This window comes from Danio rerio, chromosome 3 (assembly GCF_052040795.2).
Source record: "Danio rerio strain M-AB ecotype USA chromosome 3, GRCz13ab, whole genome shotgun sequence".
NCBI lineage: Eukaryota > Metazoa > Chordata > Actinopteri > Cypriniformes > Danionidae > Danio > Danio rerio.
In genome coordinates, this window is record NC_141023.1 from 31,385,989 (window position 1) to 31,405,534 (window position 19,546).

The window sequence follows — 19,546 nt, forward strand, 5'->3', positions numbered from 1 at the left end:
AAATTGGCCACAAGTCTCTTAAAAAAAAAAAAAAAAAAAAAAAAAAAAACCCTTCAAACCCATTTGCATCTTCAAATGTCTTCATAATCAGGTTAGGGCACTTTAAATAATAAATAACCTCAAGGCAAACTTTTGTTTATTTGATAGTAAAATTCAATGTCTAAATTAGGTATAATGCCTGGCTTAAGGCACAGTGTCTTCCACTCCAAAGCAATCAAAACCACTAGTCAAAAAAAACAAATTCAAATTCATTTTCAAAACAGTTAAAGACTTTATTTCTCCATTTTGGTACATTACATTGGACCATAAGCAAACTCCTTGATGCTGATGGGTCCAACAAATGCAGCATCCCACTTTGGAGCAACTAAAAATGAAACAGAATAACCATGAGTGACCAAACACAATCCCCTTAATCTCCCCAAACTAAAGAATACTCGCCATTAAGCTGTTCAGTCTGTTCACCACAGGTAGAGTCACAACAGCCACACACCAGATGATCATCATCAGCAGACAACCACCTGTTATAAGATGCATTAGAAAAAGGCACTTTTTTTTTAGGGGACGGGGACTCTAACCTGGTGGAAACGTACCCATTAGAGGAGGAGTAAGAGCAAGCCTTTTGCTCCACATTAGTGGGAACTGATGCTGCTGCCACTTCGAGGACACAAGCGATGTAGATCTACAAAAGACGGTTAATTTACACCATGCCAACAAGGAGAAAAGAAAAAAAAAATGCAAATACATACAACTCCTGTAAGATCCTGCTGGAATCTGAAGGCCTCCAACTGAAAGTGCAGCTTGTCCATTTGAGTCCGAGCCATGAACTTAGAGCTAGAGCCTGTGAGTTTGGAATCAACTAGACATCTGCATGTATATAAGGGGGGAGAAAAAAAAAAAAAACAAAAAAAAAAATTTAAAGGTACAGATCAGATCTTCCATAACCACAGCAAAGACTGGTACTTCAAAAAGACATCTTACCCATTATTCTCAATAAAGGAGTATCGGAGAGCATTAGCGACAGTAGGATCAGAAGATGCCACACAGCTGTCAACAAACACTCGCAGAGGAATGTGATTGTATGACATTACTGAAGCCTCAAGATTAATGAAATCACCCAGGAAGAACTCGTTGGAAGGCCTCTCATATAGCCAGTCCTCTGCAAAGAAAGAATTTTAGCCTACGTTAACAAGTTGCATAAACCTCCAATACCAACCAGTCATGATCCTGAGGGAGAAGACCAAAAGCTCCTCTGCAACCATGGTAGCACCATATGGGAGCCAAGTGGGCAATAAGGCATTGCTGGTCACATTGATGAGTCTGTAGGAAGAGACAGCCTCTTTAATTCTACAGTTTAAGCAATTGGCACATCCATCATTCAAGTTAAGGCCTAACCTTGGATAATGACACTGAATACCAACGACTGCGCCACTGCTCCTGGCAATAGGAGCACCAGCTGGAGCATCTTGTGGGGTGAAGATAAGATTGAAGGTGTAGACAAGCTCATTCTCAGTCATCTAGTCAAAGGTTGAACAATCATTAAGATGCGCCACAAAGACAAAACACAAAAACAAATAAATCCACTTACTACGGTTGTGCTTCCACATTTATGTAACTCTGACTCAAAGATAACCACTTTAGCAGTAGGGTCTTCTCCAATTGGTGCACATCCTCCCAGTGAGAAAGCAGTTGGCATCATTAGCATTCCAGTACCAAAGAAGTCCTCCAAGACTTCCACGCGGATCAAACGCTCGCCACACTGAGCTGCTACACTGTTAGCAGGTAAAGGATGGCGCAACTCAAAAGGAATATCTGGCTGTTGTGGTTTAGGTTTTACACTTGGAAATGTCCATGATATGGATGGAACTGGACCCTGCAGCAATTCTTTTGTCTGAACATCCAAAAGATCCTGGACAGGACCTCTATATTCAGTCTTAACTGGTGTCTGGACAGTAAACTGAGGTGGGAACTTAGACGGAACAAATGCAGGAACGCTGGGAACGAATGTAGGAATTTGAACCACGTCTCTTTGTATCCTGAACTTGTTTGGGATCCAATCATCTGCTGCATTTACTCCCCATTCTGCAACAAAAGATCCAATTGCAAATACCACTACAAAGCCAACTTGAAAGATCCCCATGGTTAGTGGTTCAACAATGTAATGAGGCGCTACCCTCCAGATTTATACAGATGTAAATGAGGATGTTTCCGCCTCTCTCGTTATGAGCATGATGTTTTGCTGGCCCTGCTAACTTACTCTATTAGTACGTCACAGGTGAAAATCATTCATTCCTCATACTAAATTCCAAAACGTGCCATAAAAGGGCATGTTGTATAGGACGCTAACTCAAACATTGCCTAATTTTTATAATGAAAGATCAATTCTTTGAAACAGCCAACCTCTAAACCATTTGTTTATTATTTCAGAAGCATGGCCACAGACAGAACTGTACACTAGAATATCCATAATCATAATGGTCATCAGATTTAGTTTGTAACAAAGCTTCATAACAGCTATCTCCAATATTCACCTCAGGACCAAAGGAATCCAAGAATATATCACAGCACAGTCTTTATTGTAAGCTCAATGATGGTTTTGTTCCACTCCCAATCATGTTGTTAGTTTGGTCAGAAAGTGTGTGTGAGAATTAACTGTAGAGTTGGTTTCTTAATTTAGAACCATATTATATGTTGATGTATGAGCGCAGAAAGACAAGAATCTGAAGTGTTTGCTAAAAAAAAAAAAAGATCTGAATTCAAAATATTAACACATGAACAAAAGACAAGCTCATTCATGGGCATTGAAAATGGTGGTGTTTGAGACATGACAGCACACATTAAAACACTACAGAAGTCCTAACAAAATGATATAGTTCACAATAAGCTTGTAAAGCAGCACAACATAAAAAAAAACATTAAAACAGAGATTTCAAAAACATTTTAGAAAGAAAAACAAAAAACAAAACCTGTTTGCCATAGAACAGGAACATCTAATTTAACAACTCTTGGCCTCAATATGCCTTTTGTTACTCATTCTGCCAATTCACAATTCTAAAATGGTTGAAAACACCTTTCTTCAATGGGTTCATTAAGTTATAAAGATGATAAAGTGATGAGTCTCCTAGTCAGGCTTTATACAGCTTCATCTAACATACAGAAAAAAGCAGACAAGTAAAGCCCCTTCTGATCTAAGAACATTTGACTGCTACTTTCTGGTACACTTCAATTGTCCCATCTGCTTTTCTTACGTTTCGGAGGATCAGGAACTGCAAAGCTTTCTTTGTGAGACCCTGACTTCTCACCTTCATCTCTTTCTGACCGTCCCTCTCTGTCCCTATGGCTCCCTTCACCATTTCGGCTATCCCCATGCCGATCTCTGTCACTATGGCGGTCCCTTTCCCCGTGGCGATCGCGGTCACGATCACGCTCTCTCTCTCGTTCTCGCTCTCCTCCACTATGCCTGTCACTATGACGGTGACTATGACTATCTCCATGCCGGCCCCTGTCATCAGAGTGCCTCTCGCTACGGGACGGCTCTTTTGAAGAAGAGCTAGAGTAAGAGTCTGAAATTGAGCTGAGGGTGCCTGCACTGCTGAAGCCACTCATTTTAATGCCTGAGGTGAGAGCTGGAGGCGGTGGCATGGAAAACGAGGAAGAGGATGATGGCGAGAAGGACAGGTGAGGTCTGTCCGGCCCCTCAGGTGCTCCTGTTGGCAAAGAACTCAGACTTCCAGCGCTGGTCCATCCAGATGAGCTGCTGGACTTTGTGGTGAGTTTAGGAGGAACACCTGATGCCGCGACAAAGTGGTTTTTGTACTGAGCCTAAGAGAAACAAGAACATGTTAAACAAAATTCAAAGACTGGTGCATCAAGACACTGGTGTCTATAGTAAAGAAGCTGACACAAATAGTAGGAAAAAACGAGGTGAAGAGAATGGGATGTGAGTGTGTTCACCTGAAATGCTTGCTTTAAGGCAGACATACGGTCTCCCATTGCTCCAGTGGAGGGTTTGAAGGTTTCATAGTTTCCAAGAGCTGCTGCAATAGAACCACCACTGCGCTCCTGTTTAAATGCATGAAATTAATGTTATTAGAACAATATTAAACAGGGTTCTTACACCTTTTTAACTTCAAATTCCAGCACTTTTCAAGCACTTTCAAGGTGCATTTTTATGCTTTTCCAGCACTTAACCACGGTAAATTACATTTATATATCCTGTATGTACTTTTTCACAATTATGTGAAATTATCATCCATTGTGCTATTTTAAAAAACACAATATGATAATTAAATTGAAATTCTTGAATACTTTGGAGCATAAATTTATTGGCATAGTTCACCCAAAAATGTTTAAACAAGTTCAGTTATTGGAACTTTTTAAGTTCGGTCTCTTTCTGCCGAAAGTTGATATCTTAAAAAATGAGCTTACAGTCAGATTTTGTTTTGGTGTAATGCATTAATGCATACTCCACTTTTTTTTCAAAGTGCTCCACTTCACTTCCTAATTGCCTATTTGAATATCACACTAACTAACTGTACAAAAAAAAAAAAAAAAAAAAAAAAACTACTAACACTTCCCTTCTTAGACTTTACAGACCTGAAACTTGCCTTTAGTACTTATTCATTGTTGCTCTTATAGTTGTGTAAATTGCTTCCTTGTCCTCATTTGTAAGTCGCTTTGGATAAAAGCGTCTGCTAAATGACTAAATGTAAAATGACTAAATGTAAATGTGTAGTAGCAAGTTGACATGACTGTTTTAAACTATTCCTGAGCGGTTTGTTTGTTGTTTTTAGGTACAAAAATGCAGTCTCCTAAACAAACATATGGTGAACATTTTGCAGTGAAAACTGGTAGCACGACAACAGTTTTATGTACTCGCACAAATGCTCCTAAATAGATAAAATTTTGGGTGCATATGCGACCAAAACGGTCACAATTTTGACCCGTACAATTTCAAATCCAAGCTGGTTCAGGCACTTTGTCCAAAATCCAAGCACTTTCCTAACCTTGAAAACACTATATTAAAAATACAGCATTTTCCAGGATTACCAGCACCCATACGAATCCTGAATAATGAATGCAATTAGCAAAGTTTAGACTGTGATTGGTGGTTTTGTAAAAAGATGCCAAAACAAACATTAAAAAAGTTCTGCCAGTTCTTCCCAAAAAATTAAATATGGTAGTTAAATTATTCATTCTCTGGCCATCCAAGATGTAGGCAGGGTTGCCAGATTATTGAAACTTTTCCAGCCCAACTTAAAACCCACACACAACAATAGAAAAATAGCCCATTTTCTCCTTGTCCAATCAGAGTCAATTGATGAATTCCCACAAAAAAAAAAGGTTTACTAATTTACCATCTTCTCTGATATTCTGTGATATGTGTTAAAGTACTTACTTTCTGCACACCAAACAACCCTTCTTAATAATTTTCTCAGATATGGGCATAACTAATGTGAATGCATGATAGATTCTAGTCTACTGTTGAAAGACGTAATGTAATGTAATGTGTATTTATATAGCGCATTTATTGTGTATGGCCATACACCCAAAGCGCTTCACAATCATGAGGGGGTCTCTCCACACCACCACCAGTGTGCAGCATCCACTTGGATGATGTGACGGCAGCCACAGTGCAACTGCGCCAGTGCACTCAGCACACACCAGATATTGGTGGGGTGGAGAGACAGTGATCGAGCCAATTCGGTGGAAGGGGATGATTGGGAGGCCATGAACGTATGGGCCGAAAGAGAGATTTTGGCCAGGACACCAGGGTTACACCCCTGCTCTTTCACGAGAAGTGCCATGGGATTGTTAATGACCACAGAGAGTCAGGACCTCGGTTTAACGTCTCATCCGAAAGACGTATACACAGGTACAATGCAGATACTATTCTGAAGAGCAATTCAACACTTGCATCCTTCCTATTTGTTGTGTGGTTACACTAACACACGTCAGAATCTAACAGGAAGTTTAAGCGCAAAATATACTTTTTTTGTGTATTCTACCGTTGGCTGTCTAACATGCAACCATCAATCAAAGTCTAGTTCAGTTGACTTATAGCTTGGGTAAAAATCTTCTTTAATGTTCTTGATGTAGAACAAAAGTCACTACATCTTGGATGACCTCGGGTTGAGTAAACTCTCTAATTACAATAATAAAGACATTATTATCTCCAATGACCATCCAATCAAATATAATAACCATATAAAGAGTTCAGATGCAAACCCCTCCTTGAGTCATCAGACCTCTTTTCTTGTAAATGAGCATTTTCTATCAGGCTTCTCTGATTAGGTCCTGCAGTTTAATTTAATGAAAATGATAAGGGTATTAGCAAGTAAATACAATACCTTTTTTTTTTTTTTTCAAAAATGTCACTTTAGATAAAGTAGAATTACTTGTGTCAAAACTTGCTAAATCCACTTGTGCTTTTTTTTTTTTTTTTTGCAAAAACCTAAATCTACCTATTGGTAAAATACGTTGTAATTAGTTGAAAAATCACTAAAGATGTAATTAGAAATTATTTTACCAAACATAAAACTAATTACACAAACCACCTAAAATAAAAAATACTTAAATCTGTCAGATAAGTGGCGGTTCATTCTGCTGTGGTAACACATGATTAATCAGGGACAAAGCAGAAGGAAAACGAATGAACGAAATCTGTCAAGTAAATGCATTAATCAATAACGTTAAAATGAACATTAATTAAATCTAAATCTGTTGGCATTTCTGATATTGGTGATTTAGATTAAATGTGAGTAATGAAAACATTGCAAACATTGTAAACTAAGCTTGTTAAATTCAAATAATGTAGTGTAAAAATATTGTGAAACATCAATATCTGGTGCATTTTCCATTATTAAAAAGCTTATCAGACATTTAATATGAATAATGTATAGTTTTGTACATTATAATTATCTTTTTAAAAAATAGCTTACATTAGCAATAAAACACAAGGTAGGCCTGCTCTGCAAAAAGGGATGTCCCTCAGACAATTTCAGTAGCTGTCATTCATTAATTCGTTCTCACTTTACTCAAGGTCTTGATCTCTTTTTCGTCTCTTGTTTATCCTCATAGCATCCATGCGGGATAAAAGAACGGCATCTTAACTTCGTCTTTCATAAAACGGAGTTGCATTTAATGTATAGTAAATCAGACTCATTCAAAGTAGCGTCGCTGCGCAAAAAAACATTATTAATGCATGCTACACTTCTGACTGTATTGTGTTCTTTTTTTATATAATGCAGAGTTTTGAGGTAAGGGACATTTTCATTTGCCATTCACTGACAAGCTCATCCAGTTCATCAAACTACATGTTTTAAAATCGGAAGCGGAATAAAACAGTCTCGTCATAAAAGCCGGCTTATCAGCGTGCTGTTACACTGAAAACATATAATTAGATTCGCGCCTTCTGATTGGTTCTTGGGACAAAGCTGCTTTTGCTGTCAGATGCAAGTGGTGTTTAGAGGCTTTTGCCAACAAATTGTTATTTCTGAATGGGCTGACTCTGGGATTTAGATGATTTGAAACTAAAATACTTGTTGAATATGTACTTTGTGCCTATAACTTCTCTCAATGTCATTAGCTCATTTTGGTTGAATTTGGTTTAGCCGCTTTTGCATCTGAACTCTTCATATTTTTTTAAATAAAACCAAAATAAATCTCAAACTAACAGAGCATTCCGATCCAAGGCCAGGTCTCTCTCTATAGCCCAAGCCTCCACCTCCAATATTAATCTTCTTCCCTTTTCCTCCCTTAAAGCGAGATTTCCTGAACCAGGGATTCTACGAGGAAAAAAAACATTAAAAGCAAAGTTAAAAATGTATTAATTCAGCAATTATTTAAAAGCAAAATCAATGAAACGTGCATTGTGAAAGGTGTTGAATTACCTGCATGGCCAGGTCTAACAGATCTTTTGAAACACTCTGATTGGCTCCCTCTAAATTACGAACCAGGTCACCAGCAAATGAAGTGTCTTTAGTGGTGAGCAATGTATAAGCTACACCTTTTTCTCCAGCACGACCTGTTCTACCAATTCGATGTGTATGTGTGTCAATGTCCCGGGCTACATCATAGTTGACAACAGTGCGAATAGATGGAATATCCAACCCACGAGCTATGAAGTAAAAAACAACAACTTTATTTTGGCAGTGACAACGAGAAACAGTTGAAGATTGATTGCAAAATATAAGTTCCACTAACCAGCAACATCGGTTGCCACCAATACAGGCAGATTCTTCTTTTTAAAGTCTGCTATGACTTTGTTCCTCTCACTCTGATCCATGTCTCCATGAAGCAGACCCAGGCTATATCCTTCCTGAATTAAATTTGTTGCCAGCTCCTCACAGTTAGCCTTTTTAGTAACAAACACCAGCACTGAGCCAGCGGATGTGAACTCCACCAGTCTGCGGGTCAGCCAACCCCATTTGTCCTGGCCAGACTGCAGCACCTCCACTATCTGAGTGATGTCTTCATTAGCCTGAGAGGATGAAATATATGGGTTAGGTGAACACCTACAAATATGCGGTACACAAATGTTTGTGTAAGAAATAAGGGGTGCACCTCTCCTATGTCTCCCTGCACCACACGAATGGGGTCGACCAAAATATCTCGTGCTAGTTTTTCGATTTTCTTCCGGAAAGTTGCACTGAATAACAGAGCTGTGGGAGATCAGTGGTCATAAAGATTTTTGTGTACATTAAAGCTAGTACAAAAAAAGATAAGTCGAGGTAAAGTCAAAAATGAGCATTAAAGATGTAAAACACACTATAATATATATGTGCGTGTGTGTGTGTGTCTATATACAGGTTTAGCTATACTTGTGAGGGCCCATTTGTACTCACTTATATAGTGAGACATTAAAATGACGAATGTGAAAAAGACTTACTTTGTCGATCAGGTCGAACATGGCTGGCAATGGATCTCACTTGGTATTCTGTTAAATACAAATAAAATTAAAATGATACAATTATAAATTTCTTAGGGCAAAGGCATTTACAAAAAACTACATACACATAGTAAGTATTTTAGATGCACCTAACTTGTCTAGTACTTTGTCATTAAGAACAATATCTAGGTCAATATTATTTTAATACATACAAACCTATACTTATAAAAAATAAATATTAATGCTCATACTTAATGTGATTTTCCATGATTCAAAACTTGAGATTTATAGTATAGTGTTAATAAAGTGTAATATTTAGGCCCAATGCCAATTCTACTCCTTAGCAATTCCCTTTAGCAAGTCCCAATTCTCTTTAGCGTAAAGGCATAGGGCTAAAGGAAAGGCTAGATAGCCCTTGAAACTTGTATTTTTCAGAACTCAAAACCACGGGGTATGAAAATTTCCCAGAATACAAAAAGCAATGCTGCACATGAAAGAAACGAGATGCACAAATTAGTATTTTTTGTCAGTATTAAGAATTTTTACAACAATTAAGCACATTTTAATAAATTCATAACGGTTTGTTGTGGTTTGCCATCATGCTTTATAAGAAAAACAATTAAAAATATATTTTTAGCGCAAAATATCTATATCAACAGAAATAGATTAAAATATCAATATTTAATCTATATAAAGTGGCTGGTAATGAGCTTTTTACAGTGTCTGGTATGATGTTAATGTACTTCTCGTATAGATTAATATGTTACGGTGTGAATACACAGTACAGTTACGATCTTATAATGTCTTCCACATTATATTGATTTGACAACATGATATCGTTGTCTTTTGTTATTTCCTAAAGATAAATACCAAAAAATAACACAAATGGAATAACTACGGCAGTCGTGATGATATATGATGACGTGTGCTGGTGTTGTAGTGCTGTCCCATTTTATAGGGGTAAAACTTGAAGCCCTTTCCCTTCACACTCCGTTTCAAGGGCCAAGGGGAAAGGGGTAAAAAATACAATGGGATTGGGCCTTCAAATAAACACCTTAATATGATATGAACCTAAAAAACATCATTAAATAAATCTCATTTTAAATATGCCTGAAAATAAACTCTGGTATATAAACTATTGATACATTGAATAACAATTTACTGACTGTGTTCTGTAAATCATAACATGACAATGTTTTGGTTTAGGTGACCTATCATATAACAAAACTAACTTCTAAAATGACTGATACAATATTAAAGAGACAAAACAAATACTGCATTTCACACATACCAAAGCCCATATCAAACATGCGATCAGCTTCATCAAATACTAGAAAGGTCACTCGCTGCAGAGACGTAGCTTTCTTTTTTACATGATCGATCAGACGGCCCTATGCGAGAAATGTGAACATTAAAAACATTTGCTTAAACAAACCCCTTAATTAAACACAAGTGAATACAAATAGGGGTTTATTAAATTATTACAAATTCTTACTGGGGTGCAGACAACAATTTCAGCTCCTTCCTGTAGGGCTTTGGCTTGTTCCCACATGCTGCCACCTCCATATACTGCCACTGAGCGGAGGCCGTATGCTTTCCCGAAGCGCTTGCATTCAGCATGAATCTGAAATACACAGGAAAGTCATACATTTCCAAAATACAGAACAAAAATGAATAGCACCAAGACTATTCCATAAGAAAAACAATTCTGACCTGTTGACAGAGCTCTCTAGTGGGGCAGACGATCACAGCAATGGGCCCTTCTCCTGGCTCCAGCTCCTTCTGGTCCATAATGTGCACCAGAATTGGCCAAATGAAAGCTGCCGTCTTTCCACTACCGGTTTTGGCAATGCCAATCGCATCTCTGCCACTCAAAGCTATAGGAACGCCCTAGAAAAAACACACACATAATTTTTTTTCCAAAAACAATGAAACCATGAAATTACTCTATTGCTGATGGCATACATCAACATGAGTACATTAGTGAGATTGTTTGGCACCTCACCTGGCACTGGATGGGGGTCGGTTGAGTGTACTCAGATTTACGAATCTGATGCATGAGCTGTTCATCAAATCCAAAGTGGGCAAAACTGGTTGCTGGTTTAGGAGGGGCTGCGCCTGAAACCTGTTTACATACATATGGGTTAATCTAGGTTGAAGGAAAATTATAGTTTTTGAATGTGTTTATAGTGATTTAAAAAGTGACCTTTAAGTTGAGTTTCCGTCTCAGTTCCACCACTTCGGCCCCAGTCAAACTGCTGATTTCCTCATGCTCATTATAGAAGTTCTTCTCAAATGGAGAATAGTCAATCTACACATAAGAGAGGCAAAAAGAAATTATTTTTTATTCTTTTTATAATAATCTTACACTTTTCTTTTATGTACATGGATCAATAACAATGTGAGGTTTTCAAGCATCAAAAAGTATAACCTTAAAATATGGTATACATTTACAGTATAACAATAAATTATATGACTATTATATATATATATATATACCTACTACAGATCATTAATTCAGTGAAACAATATTTTCAATGTATAAAGAAGAATAACATTAAACAGGAAGCTTTATGAGTTTGAAACACAATGTAGTTTTAAATCGTTATACTTTGCCACTCTCTTTGAAAACCCTTGTTTTAAATCCACTGATCCGCTATTTTTTAAAAGAAGTGCCAGGGGGTTGAGATTTAAACAGAAATAGTAGTAATAAAGGCAATACATATTGAATTAATTTACTAAAATATAAAAGACTAAAGTGAATATTTGAAATATAAAAATTTTAACATTCAAAGACAGTTAAACTACGAAATAAAAAAAAATTAAATAAATAAAAACAATTGTTTCTGAGACGTTTGGATGCAGAGTTCCTAGGACTGCACTATTTCTGTTTATAGGAGATATTAAGGACGTTGTCCCTAAAAGTGACCAATATTTGTGTAGGATTCCTCTTGTGCCATGCAAAAGACTATAACAAGGAACTGGCTTAAAGACTCAACGTTGAAATGTAAGCAGTGGTTTGAGATGATTGAAGAAATTTATGTAATGAAAAGAAAAAGACATTTATGTTGAGGATGAAACGAATTGGGAAAAAAGGTTGATTTATAGGGAATATAAAGACTTCCCCATTTAAGTGAATGTGCTGACCAGTGCTGATATACAGCCATAGCACACTGCTACGAGTGTGATATTGAAATTATACAACAGTTCGATGGCACAATCTTGTACATAAAAAAGAAAATCAAACACCGAGAGTCCTTTTGTATTAGAAACTACTTTCTTCCACCATTCATTCACATCTGCAGCTGACGTCAGAACAGCAGAAGCCGTTACTAATTCACCAACATCACTTTACAGCTAGTATTTGAATGATTCTCTATAGCATAATATGAAGCGGCGCTTCTGGTGTGTGACCCCCTTAAGGTGATGACAAAACAGCAAATTATGCTCACATTTTAAGATTATAAGGCTGAACGTGACATGAAATGCCATCCGTCTACAGAGATTTCTCACCAGACTGCTGTTATGTTTGCGATAAGGAGGAACAAGGCTATATATATATATATATATATATATATATATATATATATATATATATTAGGGATGGGAAGATTAACCGATATGTATCGATACGCGGTCATGCGCGTGCACGATGCGAGTGCATCGGTTGAGCAGCAGAGGATGAATGAAATTTTGGAAGCAAATCGAGATGCATCGGTTTTTGCGAGATGCATCGATTTTTCCGAGATACAGCTTATATTTTTAATAAAGAATGTATTTTTTATTTATTAACAAGTGTTGTCAACCTGTTTTTGGCGCATAATTTAATCGACCTATATAAAGTAAGCCTTAGCAACGGATTTGCGGATGTGCACACTTACACTACGTCTCAGTGTATCAGGTGTGCGGATGAAGCTAGTGGAGCGCCCTCAGAAAGCGCGAGAAGCAAAACAAACATTTTATTCCTCACTGAGTTTTAAATCTAAAGTATGGCAACATTATGGATTTAAGGATGGACGACATGACAGGACAGATGCAATTTGCAAAATGTGCCGCGCATCTGTAAAATACGCGGGCAGTACGACTAATCTGATATCTCACTTGAAGCGGCGCCACGGTGTTGTTGTGAAAGCATCTTCTAGTGTTTCTGCATCCCCGGCTTTCGCACTGCTTCAACCAGCTCCAAAAGTGGTGAGAAAAGCATTGAAAGTTTTTTTTTTCCATGCGCAACAGTTCTGCTCGCTCTACGCCAATAACGAATGCTATTGCATTGTTCATCTGCAAAGATATTCAGCCTAGTGTCACGGAGAACGAAGGTTTTAAACACCTCCTCCTGTTAATTTTTATTTAATAATAATAATAATAATAATAAAATTAATAATAATAATGATAAAAATAATTGGGTGTCACGGTGGCACAGTGGGTAGTTTGACCACCTCACAGCAAGAAGATTGCTGGTTTGTTATATTTTTATTAGCCTGTTGTTTACAGTGACAGTGATGTTTCAAAGCAGCATAACACTGCTAGTTCACGACCTTAAGTTTTGAATAATCAGTGGCAAAATATATCTTTGTAAAACTTGTTTTCATAGTTGAAAAGTTAAATCACAATTCTTGTTGTGCAATGCTAAATTTATTTATGTTGAAAGAGTGCAAATATATATATTTTTTAATATATATTGCACTTATACATTCTGTTTATCTTGAAAATACTTAAATAATATGTGCTATAGGTTCTAAAATGGCCCTCTACTGTAAACTGACACTCTGGCTCTGAGAGAAGAGCCAGTTTGTAAAAAAGTCTTGGTTTTGCTTGGTTAATAAATAATCAAACTCATTCAATGGCACAGCATCCTCTTTCACATCATCTCATAAACTTGATCTAATTAGTTAGTGCTGAATTATCGCATTGTATCGTGATATGGGTGTGAATCGTATCGTGTTGCATCGCAATATGTCACAAATGTATCGCTAATATATCGGATCGTATTCTTTGTATCGAGATGCGTATCGGATCGGCATTATAGCTTAGATGCCCAACCCTAATATATATATATATATATATATATATATATATATATATATATATATATATATATATATATATATATATATACACACACACACACACACACATATACAGGTAATATTAATACTGTAGGTGAGTATTGATAGGTGTCTGCATGTAGTGATATATACTAGCATGTTTTTTTCCTGTTAAATAATTGTTCTGTTGTAAAAAAATAATCTTACTAAAAATAAATGTAAAAAAAATAGTGAAAACTAGGTTAAAATTAACTTAATTTAATTTATATATTTATAAAAAAGACTTTAGTAAACAACACAAACAAATAAGCAAAACAATAAGCTATATTGGATTAGCCTGTAGGGTACATTAAACATCAACACACCGAACAGTCTCCAAACTAATCTTGGCCGACTTTTCTCACAGGAACAATACCTCTGAGTGGTCTATGGGGGGCAGGGGCATGATAATCTTTTTTGTAGTAGGGGCAATAGGGTTTCCATCACTATCATAGTCCACTTCTTCCTCCTCCTCCTCTTGGGTCAGCCCAGCTGTTGGGTTCTCCGCCATGTAGCGAAAATATGCTTCCTGCGAAGAAATACAAGCTTTAGATCCAGGCAAATCATAGCAGGCCATGAATTAAACTAAAGTTGCCCTCAAATTCATTAAAATTACCTAGTCCAAAGCTAAAATCCATATAAATTTAATTCTCAATTATCAAATAATATGTTCTGAAACTCAAAACTACCAACAAATATGGATAAAAGTCGTGGTCTTAATGATATTGCAATTATATTAAATAATGACAGATATTTTAACACATTAAGATTAAGTCACAAACAAATCTCTTTACCGATTAACATTTGAATAAAACAGATATGGTATTTTCAATCTTTTAATATAATGAAAACACAACTGATGAGTTCATTTAGAGCTTTAACAATCAACTCCCTTGCACCATCTCCATCACCAATAACATAATGGCTCAGCCTCAGTCCGTAAACTGATGTTTAATTCTACTTATAATGAGCACAGGAAAGAAAGATTAAGAGTAGCGGGACACAGTCGTTGCTGTGGCAAAGATATGACGGCGGTAGTAACGTCAAGAGGGTCACTCACTTGGTCATCTTCCTCTTCAATGTCATCCCGAATACCCCTGGAAAAAGAAATGGAGAAAAAAAAACTTCCCTGCGACTCGCTCAATCACCCATGGAAACCCATACTCTACCCATAAACCCCATCTATTCCCATCCTCTGTTAAAATATTATCAGGATGAACAGTGTTGATTTTCTTTTTTTTAATGTAATCATGACAGACTCTTACTTGGCCATCTTTTTCTCTTTTTCCTTTTCCTCAAGTTTTTTCATATCCTTTGCTGCCTGGTCCTGAAAAAAAAAGTAAAAAAATAAATAAATAAAGTAAAAGCAGCAATGTCTGTTGCAGGTTGTAAAAGCATTAACACACCAAATCAACTGGTGACAATGAAAATCAATGTTGCTGCCTTGTGTTGTGTGCAAATATATTAGCTGGTATCAATATCCATATTTGCCAATTAATTTGGCAAATCAAATCCAGGACTACACATTCAGGCCCCGTTTACACTATTACATTTTTGTTTTAAAATGCATAAGTTGTCATCCACAAAACCCCAGAGTTTTCAAGTGCCGAAAACGTAGCATATTAAAAAACGCTAGAGAGATCTTTTTAGTTTAAAAAAAGCTGCTGCTCTGTGTCAGAGTGGATGGGGGAAAACGGAGACATCTGACAACAGAGGCGTGACTGATTGGGCTTTTCCTCAATATTAAGTGCACAAAGTTCAGTCTTGCGCCCTTTCCTTAAGTTCAGACTTAGCAAGTTTGATATAGAAAACAAATTCCCGAGACATGTTGGGCAAATCTTCAAAGAGAACAGTGTAGGCTACTTTATAACCTCACTCACATCACTCTGGCTATGATATTTTACTATCTTAACAAAACCATTAAAACATGATTTAAGGAACTGCCTGTTTTCATTTTGTTATAAACTTAACAGACACCAAAAATGTTAAGGCATCGTGTAGCTACATATTAATATGACCATCATCTTCACTGTATGCATATTTATAATAAAGCCTAGCCTACAACCTAACTGCCTCCTTTCATTTTCTTTGAAAAACATGAAACATACCCTGTATCTTTTTCTGAATATCAGTTTTAATAATCAATAATGACCATTATAAAAGTATAACATACAATAAGTTTATACAATATAGGAAATAAAGGCAAACAATCAGTCAAGTAATAGATTCAAAAGACAAAGAGTCGTTAGATAAAAGAGTAGATTAATTAAATATCACATTTAACAACAATAGTGAGATAAGATGCAGAGGGAGAACCTTGATGAACTGTCTGACGTGCGCTGCTCACATCTGGGTAGCTGTGCTCAAAGCACCCGCTGACTGCCTGGAGCTCAGACATGTGCATACGCTCCAGCGCATGCCAGAATGTGTGTGGTCATGTGATGTGCAGTTTTAGCAATGTATTGTGAATGGAGATCTGTTCAGAAACGCCAGGTGAAATGCCAATGTGGACGTGGATAGTTTTTGTTCTAAGATGCAGTTTTAAAACTAAAATGTATTAGTGTAAACAGGGCCTCAGTTTGTTTGTTTTCTGAAAATAACAATTGTTCAGAATAACAATGGTTTTCATTTGCTGTGATTGAAAAATCAAGATTATACCAATATAGATATGATATTTATATAACATATATTCTATATATATTTTTAAATCTTCTGAAGCATTGGTATTGTGTTGCCTAAATTAAAATGAACCGCTGAACTAAATAGCTATTCAGAGTTCACTCTCTCCCACAAATGCTCATGGGAAACCAATTCAACATGCACAATTGGCCAAAAGGCCATAAGAGAGTTCGACTAGTAGAGCATATTGATGGTGCCGATCCACACAGCAAAATCTAGGCTAAGCGATGCTCAAAGACAGCTGACAATCAGCATGTTGTGTGAGGCTCATCATGGAGAACAGCTTACAAACACAGCTCTCACCTCCACTTCAGCCATAAAGGCATCAAGAGGGTCATCCTCACTGTCCGAGCCCCCACCTCCTCCTCCACCTCCAGACTGGAACTGCTTCCTAGTGGGAGAGTTCTCAGCGGGTATATACGGCAGGTCAGCAGTGGACTCCTCCTCATCATCCTCAAAGTAACTATCAAAAATGTAATCATTGTATTAGCCTCTTTCCATCACTTTTTCCAACAAAGTAAATGATGACAAACGGGGATAGTTACCCAAAAATTTTATTCTGTCAACATTTACTCGCATTTTAATAGCTTGTTTCAAACCTTTATGGGTTTCTTTCTGCTGTTAAACCAAAAAAAGACATGAAAATGTTGGAAACCTGTAACCACTGACTTCCACAGTATTTGTTTTCCCTATTATGAATGTCAATGGTTATAGGTTTTCAACTTTCTTCAAAATATCTTCTTTTGCGTTCAGCAGGACAAAAAGGCTAACAAATAGCCTTAAGGGTGAGTTAATAGGGTGAGTAAATACTCAGTACATTTTTAAAATGCAAATCAAATATGTGAACACATTTTCTTTCTGTTTATTTTTAGATGTCATTTTGAGGTGAAGTGTTCCCTGTGTAATGTATTTGACTAACTGCAGTACTCACGCGTTTTCCTCGTCGAAATTGGCTCGTTTTGTTCCTATTTTGTAAAACGACGATAGCTGCTGATTCTTGCCATATCCACCTGACGGTCCCGTGCCCCCAAAAGAGGAGTGGGCCTTCTGTGGGAGATGAGGCTCCTCTTTCTTCCCAGTCGCAAGAGCGAATCCTCCAAATCCAAACCCTCGCTTGCCACTTGGGCCTCCCTTGTTCCAGTTCATCGTTGTTGGGCTGAAAAACAATAAAATGAGGAATAAAAGCAGATACCATCCACCTTACGTTAATGTACTGTAGAAATATAAATACAGCGCGAAAATTCTCGTCCACTGCCGCAATTGTGGTAATTATCCTATCGTTATCACAGCCACTGTGCTGATTTTAAGTGTATATTTATATCAAAATATTTTCAGTATGACTGCAGGCAAACTGAAAGCGGTCGACAACACTGTGTCGTAGCGCTGCGCTGATTGTGGAGAGGCCTTGAGCTGTGTCTGTGTACGGATTATACTTCGACTATTTTCACTTTACATGCGCTAAAGAGCACTGGATAGATTTGTTAGCTTTTTGTTTATTTACCTGTCACTGATAAGGTGAAAACAGCGGTCTTCTAAAGTGGGTGGACACCTTATTTATCCACAGCGTATTTACCACTTCGGGCTATCTTGCACACTTCTCGGCGACTGTGTTTTACGTCATTTACAATGGCCTGATGCTTGTTTGGTAAAATTTACGCGACGGGTTTGGTGTAGGACGTAGAAAATGATGTTGCCAGATCCTCATCATTGTCTGTAAGTATTTCCAAAATTTTGGACATAGACGGCTTCTGTTCTTTCTGCAAACAAGCAGAGGAGACATATGTCCATTATCCAAGCAAATTTGGTCACTCCTAAACTCTTTTATATTTGCGTCTGCCAATTCTGTGAATTGCTTCAGTCTAAAAGACATTATTTTATTATTATAATAACCCAAACGCAAAATCCCTGGAACACATACATTTTTTATCTTATATGTCAAAATTTTCCTTCACAAACAAAAAATTCGCAAATAATTACCCATCTTTTGCTCATTTTAGTATATAATTGAACTCTCTCGCAAAATCACTTCATCTTATTAACAATAAAAAAATCTAAGATTCCTGAAATATTATGCAGATGTATTTAAAGAATATTTTTGATTTTAGTTGCTTTCCTTGTGGTTATTTGTTTAAGCGTCATTGTAATTTCATTTATTTGTTTAATTTTGTTTGTTTAATTTATTATTATTATTATTATTATTATTATTATTATTATTATTATTATTATTATTATTATATATATATTATTATTTTTCCCCTCTGTCGAATGGTATTATTTGCATTTGTATGTTATTTTTACATTTTCCTTCTTATGACTATGTACATTATTGAACATTTAAAGACCTGCCTGTGATTCCTTGAACTTTGTTATGATGTTCTTGTATTGTCAGTTCAAGCAATAATAAAAATATGTATATATAAATAAAAATCATTTTCTGTGTGTTCAAATAGTAAACCTGCCTTTGTGGTTTTCATTAAAGATATAGAGGATTATATAATGTTGATTTCAGGATCATCTAGTCAGAAAGCTTTAAAAACTGTCAAAATCAATGCTCCCCTTTCAATATCTTCGTATAAGTAATGTTAAATTATTCCTTGTATTTTCAAAAAAAAAATATATATATCTTCCCTTCTCTCTTCTCTTTATTTCTCATGATGTTATTTTTTCGTTGATTCATTCTGTACTGTACATTTTTGTCAATGTCATTGTTGATTGATACTTGAATTTATGTTGTATGTACTGTAATGTTTCTTCCTGGTTTCAGCAAAAAAATAAATAATAATAATAATAATAATAATAATTTACCCTGAGTGATAGTTACACCTTACAAATTATAGCATTTTTAACAAATACTGCACTTTTTGGTTGAATCAATGATGAAATTATTATTGCCAAG

At 36.4% G+C, this 19,546-nt stretch overlaps 2 protein-coding genes across 3 annotated transcripts; both read right to left on the reverse strand.

The window, feature by feature from the left end:
* Positions 1-251: 251 nt before the first annotated feature.
* Positions 252-2,155, reverse strand: zp3e (zona pellucida glycoprotein 3e). The gene is given in 8 exon segments (NM_001109833.1): positions 252-364; positions 439-518; positions 591-679; positions 747-864; positions 979-1,156; positions 1,214-1,317; positions 1,393-1,514; positions 1,586-2,155. Coding segments are annotated over 8 exon segments (1,314 nt in total). The 5' UTR covers positions 2,138-2,155; the 3' UTR covers positions 252-293.
* Positions 2,156-2,395: 240 nt separating this feature from the next.
* Positions 2,396-18,271, reverse strand: ddx42 (DEAD (Asp-Glu-Ala-Asp) box helicase 42). Of its 2 annotated transcripts, NM_001037805.2 has the most exon segments (18): positions 2,396-3,819; positions 3,952-4,059; positions 7,674-7,784; positions 7,890-8,116; positions 8,203-8,479; positions 8,563-8,660; positions 8,888-8,935; positions 10,179-10,278; positions 10,383-10,511; positions 10,601-10,777; positions 10,893-11,012; positions 11,094-11,198; positions 14,348-14,500; positions 15,032-15,068; positions 15,237-15,298; positions 16,954-17,113; positions 17,582-17,806; positions 18,152-18,271. In NM_001037805.2, coding segments are annotated over 17 exon segments (2,727 nt in total). In that variant the 5' UTR covers positions 17,797-17,806; positions 18,152-18,271; the 3' UTR covers positions 2,396-3,219.
* Positions 18,272-19,546: the final 1,275 nt, after the last annotated feature.